At 46.2% G+C, this 10,089-nt stretch overlaps 1 protein-coding gene across 1 annotated transcript in view; it reads left to right on the top strand.

The window, feature by feature from the left end:
* The first annotated feature begins 4,929 nt into the window (after positions 1-4,929).
* Positions 4,930-10,089, top strand: part of KCNK5 (potassium two pore domain channel subfamily K member 5) — a 36,545-nt gene continuing 31,385 nt past the window's right edge. Inside the window, exon 1 of the mRNA XM_054569320.1 lies at positions 4,930-5,420. Coding sequence (XP_054425295.1) covers positions 5,235-5,420 — 186 coding nt within the window. The 5' untranslated portion in view covers positions 4,930-5,234. The remainder of the gene's footprint in view (positions 5,421-10,089) is intronic.

The raw sequence follows: 10,089 nt of genomic DNA, 5'->3' as shown, positions 1-10,089 counted from the left end.
CCCTTCATCTAACTGAAAGGAGGAAGTAACAAAGCTGGGTGGATCTTTTTGTGCACAGAGTTTAGGAGCAGAGCCTCGGGGAGAAGAGCCAATCTGCTCTGTCACCCTCCGTGAGAACTCAGGGAAGTCTAATGACCTGTTGCCATCAAGGTGAAACTCAAAGCCAATTACCTTTCAAAAGATAGTACACTGAAAAGATTATCAGCCACAAGGTGATAAATAAGCATAATAATAAAACCATTGAAATACCTTTATTTATCAGCAGTGTACGAAAATACATACCCTGTGCCTCTCCCCCACATACTCACTTTTTCGTTTCCTAATCTTGAGGCTCAAGTTGTCTAGACATTCATTAGTCTCAGTACGGATTATATTTCTAAAAGCCCCCGCTGCCCGCCGCGCAGAGAATGGGCATGACTCCTGATCTCCATCGGGAATTGCTGATCCAAATGTGTGGATGGGGCCAGGAAGGGTGGGGAAGGGGGAAGGGGAGGAGAAGCACTTTCGGTGCGGACAGGGACAAAGGAGACAGAGGCAGGGCCCAGGAGAATGGAGAGCTGGGCTGAGGGGTTTGGGAAAATACGGAGGTTAAGGAGGGGGAAACAGAAGGAGAGGATGAGGAGAGAGTGAGTATGACATTGAGAGGACAAGAAAGAGAAAGGGGTTGGGAAATGAAGAAATAGGCGAAGTGGAAAGCCGAACTAGCAATGATAAAAACTTCAAATAAAAACTAATTCATCTTAAACTATTGTGCCATGTTTTTGTGATACAGTGAAACTGGAATGGGAAGAGGCCCTTTATTTTCTTAGGAAGAGAATGCAGCCCTGAGGTGGGAGAGGAATGGGACAGAACTTTCCAAACAAAGAGCAAGCCTGTGGGCTCTCGAACTGTCCGCCCCACACTGGGTGAACTGTTCAGACAGTTCTTTTTCCATCCCTGACTTTCTCCATCTAGAGAGGTGGAACCAGGAAAAAAGCCTGGTCTCTGGGAGGGCTGAGGACTAGGAGTGGGACCGTTGAGTTTGGTGCAGGCTGGGTAGGAGGCAGGCAGGGTTGGAGGGCACTGACCAGGCTGGGTTGCAGGGCCCAGGGAGAGTCGGGGGGAGCCCGAATGCAGAGGCTCCCTCACATCCAAAGGGACCTACCCCAAGACCTTACTGAGGCTTCAGGAACAGGGAATCAGGAAACCTGGAGCTTCTCAGATTTCTACTCCAGACTTCTGGGGACACACCGTGCCGTCAAGAAGAGACAGAAACATGTGCAATCTTTAAGCCTGCATCTCTAGCCCCTCTGCTCCAGCGCAGTTTGGAGATCCCACAGATACTTCTCCCTTCCTGCCCCTCAAGTAAAATCTGGCCTAAATCTTGACACCTGAGAAAAGACACCATCCCCCCCACCCCCCTACCCCCGCCATAGAAAAAATAAAGGCCTTGGCCAGGGGTCAGTGAGGGGACTTGACCTACTGCTGCACCTGTCCCCACACAGACCAGAGAGGGTCAGGACCAGACCTGGGTACCGAGTATGGGAAGCGTGTGTCTCTCCAGCTTCTGGGTGTTGCTGGTTCAGAGACTTTAAACACACAAACCCACCCCAGCTCCTGCTCCCTCGCTGCAAAGAGGGTATGATGACAAGCCCTGCTTATGATGCTTGGGGAGGATGTAGTACTGCCTGGCAGTTGTGACGTATAGACAGTAATTGGTAGCAAGGTGAGTGAGAAATATTGTGGGTGGGTGTGTTTTTGTTTCTGTTTAATAAATTTGGTAAATTTTGTGGTGGAGATATAATTGACATATAACATATAATTGACATTAGTTTCAGGTATACAACATAATGATTTGATACATGTATGTATTGTGAAATTAACAACACAATAAGCCTAGTTTACCTCCATCACCATACATAGTCACAATTTTTTTTTCTTGTGATGGAGATATTTATGATTTAGTCTTTTAGAAACTTTCAAATATGCTATAGAGTATTATTAACTATAAGCCACCATACTGTACATTACATCCCCATGACTAATTTATTGTATTTTATAGCTGGAAGTTTGTACCCTTTGACTCTCTTTACCAATTTCATACACCACCGCCCATACCCCCACACCTACCTCTAGCAACTACCAGTAAGTTTCTGTATCTGCTATCTTGGTTTTTGTTGTTGTTTTAATTCTACTTATAAGTGAGATCAAATGGTATTTGTCTTTCTCTGTCTGATTTAATTCACTTAGCATAATGCCCTCAAGGTCAATGTATGATGTTGCAAATGGCAAGATTTTGTTCTTTTTTACGGCTGAATAGTCTTCTGTTTTATAGATACATACTACATTTTCTTTATCCATTCAAGCATGGATGGGCACTTAGGCTGTTTTCATGTCTTGGCTACTTTAAGTAATGCTGCAGTGAATGTGGGGGTGCATATATCTTTTCTACAATGTTTTTTCTTTTCTTCAGATAAATACCCAGCAGAGGAATTGCTGGATTATATGGTAGTTTTATTTTCAATTTGTTGAGGAACCGCCATTGTGTTTTCCATAGTGGATGCATCAATTTACATTCTTACTACCAGCGCACAAGTGTTCCTTTCACTCCACATTTTCTCCCACACTTATTATTTCTTATCTTTTTGATCATAGTCATCTGATAGATGTGAAATGATAATTCATTATGGTTCTAATTTGCATTTCCCTCATAATTAGTGATGTCAAGCATCTTTTAATGTATCTGTTGGTCATCTGTATGTCTTCTTTGGAAAATGTCTATTCAGATCCTCAGCCCATTTTTTAATTAATTTGTTTTGTTTTGCTGTTGAGTTATATGAGTTCTTTATATATTTTGGATATTCATCTCTTATCAAATATATGATTTGCAAATATGTTCTCCCATTCTGTAGGTTACCTTTTCATTTTGTTGATGGTTTCCTTTGCTGTGCAGAAGCTTTTTGGTTTGATGTAGTCCCACTTGTTTATTTTTACTTTTGTTGCCTTGGATTTAAGAGTCAAAGCCAAAAAAAATTCAGTGCCAAGACCCCAAGACTGATTAAAGAAACTTACTATGTTTTCTTCTAGGAGTTTTATGGTTTTAGGTCTCACATTCAAGTTTTTAGCCCATTTTGGTTTAATTTTTGTGTATGGTGTGAGATAGTAGTCTAGTTGCATTATTTTGCATGTAACTGTCCAGGTTTCTCAATGTCATTGTTTGAAGAAACTGTCCTTTCCCCTACTGTATAGTCTTAGTTCCTTTGTTGTAAATTTATTTCTAGGCTCTATTTCGTTTTATTGATCCATGAGTTTGTGCCAGTACTATACTATTTTGATTATTATAGCTTTGTAGTATAGTTTAAAATCAGGGATTTTGATGCCTCCAGCTTTGTTCTCTCCCCCCGCCCCCCCTCCGGCCAAGATTGCTTTGGCTATTCTGGGCCTTTTATAGTTCCATATAAATTTTAGATTGTTTATTACATATCTTTGAAAAATGGTACTGGAATTTTGATAGAGATTTGAATTTGCATTGAATTTGTAGATTACTTTGGTTGGATGGACATTTCAATGATATTAACTTTTCCAATCCATGAGCACAGGCTATCTTTTCATTTATTTGTGTTTTCTTTGATTTCTTTTAATCAGTGTCTTATAGTTTTCAGTACATAGGTCTTTCACCCTCCTTGGTTAAATTGATTCCTAGGTATTTTATTTTATTTTTTGATGCAATTGTAAATGATACTGCTTTCTTAATTCCTCTTCTGTATACTCTATACGTAGTATATTGAAGTGCAATTTATTTTTGTATATTATTTTATATCCTACAACTTTATTGAATTTGTTGATTAGCTCTAACAGTTTTTCAATGGAGTCTTCAGTAGGGTTTTCTACACATACTATCATGTCATCTACAAATAGTGACAGTTTTGCTTCTTCCTTTCTAATTTGGATGCCTTTTTTTTCCCTTGCATAATTGCTCTGTCTATAACTTCTACTGGGAGTGTTTGACAAATATGTTTTTGACTGTCATTTACTTCTTCATTGCACAAATGTTTAATAAGTGTGTACTAGGTAGGAGGCCCCGAATATGCCATTGAGCAATCCAGACTCCCCACCCACAATCTGTCATTTTAGGGTTGCAGAGTATATTAGAGTTATATAGTATATTTGAAAAAATTTAGTACTAGGAAGAAAATACCGCTAACAAGGGGGATAAGGAGTGCATGTGTGTATGTGTATGGGGGCAGGGGTGGGCGTTGCAATTTTAAATTGGCCCGGGAGTATCAAAGAGGTGTGTTCTCCTAAAGTTAACAATGTGTGTGTTGTGCAGGGGGGTGTAAGGGAGGGGTCTAGCAGAGTGCTGCCTAGACAGCTCCTTCCCTGTGTGAGGCGTCTCACGCCAGAGCCGGTGCGATTGGCTGGGCCAGAGTGAGAAGTCACGCCACTCTGGCTGGGTTAATGCCTGATACCCTGATTCTCTACGGTTTCTCCAGTCCCTTTCTGATCCCCTTTCCCCAGGCTTATAATTATAGGAAGGTGTGTGAGAGAGACTGAGAATCAAGCTTTCTTGGCAGAAACATCAGTAAATGAAAACTGATAATAGTAATGAAAATACTAATACAATGAAAATAAGAATAGTAATAACTTCCTGATCCTAGTCATTAAGTACACATTCATTTTATTTAACACACTAGTACTAGTAACAAATGCGAGTCCCAGGGACCACGACCGCTCAGACTCTCAGAACCTGGCACTCGGGAGAGCGCGGAGCACGGAGGCTCACCTCAGCTGACTGCGTGGGGCGGGGTCTGCACGGGGGCGGTGCTGGTGAGGGGCGGGCCCCGGTCGGTCCCGCCCCCGGGGGGGGTTGGCCCGGGCGGGCAGTGAGCGCTAGGCGCTGATTAAAGAGGCGCGCGGAGGCGGGCGCGGCGCTTACTGCAGTGGCTCTCGTAAGATGGCCCACGTGTCTCTCAGAGTCGGGCCCTGAGTTCCCCCAGCTGCTTTCGCCACTGCGATCCAGGGCGACCCCTCTGACCCCCAGGTGTGCGCTCATCCCCGGTCCGCTAGAGCAGGACCCCGCACAATTCCCAGCCCTCAGTGGGCCAACTTGGAGAAGCAACTTGGTCCGGGGAACGGGGCACTGCGCATGCGGAGCTCCAAATTCAAACAGCTGTTTCCAGAGGCTGGAGGGCCGGTGGACCCGGAGCCGCTGGGGCTAGGGGACGCTTTCTTGAGGAGGCGGCCTCTCGGGAGCCATGGTGGACCGGGGCCCTCTGCTCACCTCAGCCATCATCTTCTACCTGGCCATCGGTGCAGCTATTTTCGAGGTGCTGGAGGAGCCGCACTGGAAAGAGGCTAAGAAAAACTATTATACAGAGAAATTGCATCTACTCAAGGAGTTCCCGTGTCTGGGCCAGGAGGGACTGGACAAGATCCTGCAGGTGAGGCGCCGCTTTACCCCTACAAACACCTGAAGCTGGCTGGAGGTTTCGGAGTGCTGAAGGGGCGTCCCCTCAAAGCTTTGGGTGACCCTCAGTCCCTGTGGGTTGTCCTGGGAGTGACAGGAGAGGATGTCTCATCACGGATCTGGCTGCTGGGATCTTTCGTTGACCCGTGGACACAGGAGTCACCCACTCGCGGAGGCTCTTTGGAAGTCAGTTTGTCCAGAGAGAAGAGTTTAGGGTTGACCTCCGGGTGAACCGGGCCCCGCAGTGGCTCGATGTGGGTACCTCCCTCCTTGGGAGGAGGCTGTGGGGCGGATAAAGGCATTTATCTTTCCTTGGAGATGCTCCCGGAGTTCGGGAGCCGAGCCAGGTGTCACCCCCCTAATGTCTCCACCTACCATCTCCCGGGCCAGTGCCGCTCCCGCACGGCATTTCTCCAGTAACGTGAGCCCGGCAGAATTGCGGGAGGGTCCTCAGATCCAGCCTAAGTAAAGACCCCCTTCCCCGGTAGGGCTGAGGAGTGGGGTAAGGGACTTTGCCGGGCCTGAGCCGCCGGGATGGGGGCTGGTGACTGGAATGCTGGAGACGCGCTCAGGCTTCCGGGAGAGCTTATCTCGCCTATCGGGGAAGGCTAACTCCAAAGGCTTGGAATTACACTTTGGAAAGTAGTAGGCTGAATAAAAGAACAAAACCCAGAGAGTCCATTGGGGTGGGTGGGAAGAGGTTGTGCAGAATGGGAGGTGGTGGGGAGAGTTTTTCACCCTTGTTAGCATTGGGAGTTTCTTCTGGTTCATATGCCCTGTGGATGGCATTGACCTCGGTGGGATAAACCTACCTTGGGCTGGGAATCAAGGCCGTCTACCCTAGTTTCTAGAAGGCTCTTAGCCTCAACCATTAGGCTTTGGCCTGCACTAATGGCACCCATCCAGTGGAATGACCAGGACCTGAGTAAGAGCCCGTTTGGGCAGTAGGTTGTGAGGTGGAGTAGGAGTAGGTTGATCTAAGATGTTACATTTTGCTTCGGGTAAAGGACACCATAGAGGAGGTTTGATGAGGAACAACATTTAATCTACAGCAGTCCTCCAATACATTATGGCTGTCCGGTTGTCTCATTTTTCTGGCCTCAATTTCCCCATACGTAAAATAGAAATGAACCTGTCTTTATCCATCTTTCCTGCCCTGAACTGTTGGAAGGTTGAAAGCATTGGAAACCTGCTTGGTTCCCTTTTTGTCCCCAAATCATTAGACATTCACAGGTGAGCATATTAGTGCTTACCGGCAGCCGGGCAAGTACACTTGTTCTCTCAGGGGCCGCTGGAAGGGGGCAGGCTTAGGCCAGCAGGTTGGGTCTTTGATTTCAGTGGGGAGAGTTCCCCCCGGGTGGGGGCTGGTGGGAGGTGAGGTTGGTAAGGAGGAAGAACTTCAGAAGGTGGGCTGGCTTCTAATAGCCAGAGTTCTGGGGTGACGCGGGTTCCTTTGGCTGGGTGTCTGCCCTGTGTGCATGTGTTGGGGAGGGGTCACTTTATAATTTCCCCTGAGGAAACAATTCTTCTGGACGAGCTGTTGTTTAGTTTCTTCCAGGGCTTTGTTTAGAGGGGAAGAAGTCAGGCGAGTATGATAAAGAATCGAGCTGCCCTCGAAGTTTCCCTCTTTGCTGCTCCTCCACCAACCACTGCAGGGGAAGGAAGGAAAGAATTCAAGGCTGAATGTGGGAAAATAAACTTCAAAACATGAGGAGAAGGGAGAAGGGGGGTCAGGGTCAGGCAGCCCTTTGCAGCTGGTGGTAGGAGCTTTGGGGGTCAGACAGCTTTCTTAAGGTGTTTGAGCAAACAAAATGTCTTTTATTTTGAGGTCCTGTTAAATCGCACCCCCATAGCAGGCAGGTAACTTTTAGAAAAAGGATTTGGGCATCTGGCCAGTGTGATTTGGAGATGATTATGGATAGCCCTGTCCTCGTCTGCAGCCAAAAGACTCTCAAACCATCTCCAAATGGTCGAGTCTCCTCCCTTCATAGGAAAAACCCAATGAAAACCAGTGGAAGCATTTTGTTAGTGTTACTTTTAGCCTCCAGAAGCCTGCCTGGGCTTGGCCTTCTGATGTGACTTTGGGCATTGCCTCGGGCCTCAGGAAATAAGGGAGTATGAAAACTCAAAAATCTTTCCATTTGGGTTGTTTAGGTATTTTCCACCTGAAGTTCTGAATCACCTTTGTAATCCTAAAGAAGTCCCTTGCTAGGAATTCCTGGGGTGGGGGCAGGCTCTTGGGAAGGGTTGTTGGAAGGGAGTGGGGGTGGTGCAGTCTAGGTTGGGGTTTTTCTCACACTGGAAACTTTGCTTTCAGATTTATGAGGAAGGGACTTTACACACCTTTCTTTCGATTTTTGGAAATAGGCCCTGAGTTGTCAGGTGCTTCCTCCCAGTTCAAGCAATGGTTGAATTGAGGCGGAGGTTGACTTTCACATGCTGTGTGTGCCCCACTAGTCTTGTACCACGTGGTTGCCCTCCTTCCTGCCTTCAGAATCATCTTGAATCCTTTGCTGTGACTTGTGCTCCACCACAGACTGGGTGACCCTTTCCACCAGCCTCTTCCTAAATTGCAGAGGCTCCCGTGAGGGGAGTTAGCATGAACTGAGCCCCTTAATGGTGGGCATTGTGGGTAGTATCTGCATTTTATGAGAGAGGGTACAGTCTGATTTTGCCATCTGGCTTGGCCATTTACCCATCAAGCCATTTAAATTTGACATCTGTAAAATAAGTCAAATAAAGTAGCAACATTCAGCCAAATGTGTATAGATGACTTAGGAGACCAAGTTGTCACTTGGCACGTATGGCACAGACATTGATCAAGACAATTGGCCAAGTGGTTTACCTGTATTAGTTCAGGTACTCCTTACAGCCCCCTTACCTATTTAGATAAGGACACTGAAGGTCAGGGAAATTGTTAGAGTGGCTTTGGTGACACACCGGGAAAGTATGGCCTGGGGTGAGGACCAGCTGCCTGCCTCCTTGCACGCTCCTGCCCTTCCTCTCGGGCATGTGAAGCTGTTGACTGGTTGGTCTGTAAGTGAGTTTAGTAAATTGGTTCAGCTGGACTCTGGTCTGCTGGGAAATTCTATTTTCCGTTCCCCCAAGAACAGGCCTCTGCACGCAGGCTCCTCTGTGCTGTGCCCGGCTGCGCTGCCACCTCCTCCCTTACTGAAGTAAGCATCCATCCACTGCACCCCACTCCTTTGGAAGCACAAAAATGCAGAGGATTGGGGTAAAGGGGAAAAATGAACCTTTCTCAGCCATTACCTCCAGTGTGCAGTAATCAAAATAAACAGGAAGGATTTGAGAGCTCACCAAGCACCAGGGCTTCCATTAAGTACTTCACATAGATTCTTATTTTAATCTCATCATGGTGGCCAACCCCTGTTATAGATGAGGATGAGGCTCGAAAAAAATGATATATCTTGCCAGTATCACAGAGTGCAGAGTCAGGTTTCAAATCTAAGTGTGTTGTTATTCCAAAGTACATGGAAATTAGTCAACAGGCATTTATTAAGCACCCACTGTGCGTCAGACACTGAGCAAGGTGCTGGGAGTACAAAGGTGAATTAAAACACAACCAAGATCAGGCTGGCTGCTAGAGATAAGAATGAATAAACCCACCTTCACAACAGTTACTGAGGGCCCCACAGAGGTATTCAAGAGGGATTCTTGCTGAGTGCCCCCAGGTCCAGCCTGAGAGGTCAAGGAGGGCCCTCAGGAGGAGGTGACCTCAAGCCAGAGTGGGGTCTTAGAATTAGGTTTAGCAGGGAAAAGAGGGTGGTGTGTTGCTTCGTGCTGTGGCTCTTGAGATTCCCAAGTCTCCTGGGGCTGTGGTAGGTAGGGGTCACCCCAGGCCCTGCCCTCCTCTCGGATGCCCCATCCCTAACTCTGGCTTTTCCTAAACTGCTCACATAGATGATCAGTGCCCAGGAGCTTCTTGGATGTTGCTGACCTCCTTGCTGCCTAAGCTGCAGACTATGTTAGCCTATTGGGAGGTTTTCTCTCCTTTTTATTTTTATGGACTCCTACCTATTCTATACATGCTCCAGTTCAGTAGTGAGGCTCATTCCAATAATGAGGTTCTCACATCCTGTTGTTAACACTAATCCTCCTCCTAAAATTGGAAAAATACAGCCATGCAGTAAAATTATATCTGACCAAAATGCTCAGAATGGGCCACATTCATTGAATTTTCTGGAGAATGGAGGGTTAACATGAAAACCTCTTTTGTGTCAAGCCTTGTTTGAAATTGTAAGAGTGCACTGGTCCATTTAAATGCCTTTGTAAGTAAAGGGAACACAATAGATCTTTTGATTGTCTAATGATTGTGGAGACCCCCACATCATTAGTTCAGATGTGAACTCTCACCTTCTAGGAATGGAGAAATGGAAAGTGGAGAAGTGGATTTGGGAAAGGAAATGGAAGGAAATGGTCCCTTCCCAAAGCCTTTTTTTTTTTTTAAGTAATGTTTCCCTCAACGTCTGGGCGGACCCCCAATTTTTTTTTTCCCAATTGATAAATGTGCCTTAGATAACTGCTCTGGTTAAAGTTTTAACGGTAAAGTGAATTTTTATTGAGTCATTTTGAGGATTTTACTAGAGCTCTTAGGACAATTACAGATGGCACGCTAATAGAGA

Source organism: Pteronotus mesoamericanus, unplaced genomic scaffold (assembly GCF_021234165.1).
Source record: "Pteronotus mesoamericanus isolate MK-2021 breed Mesoamerican mustached bat unplaced genomic scaffold, CSHL_Meso_final contig_20, whole genome shotgun sequence".
Taxonomy (NCBI): Eukaryota; Metazoa; Chordata; class Mammalia; order Chiroptera; family Mormoopidae; genus Pteronotus; species Pteronotus mesoamericanus.
This window is presented reverse-complemented; position numbering and strand designations above follow the sequence as displayed.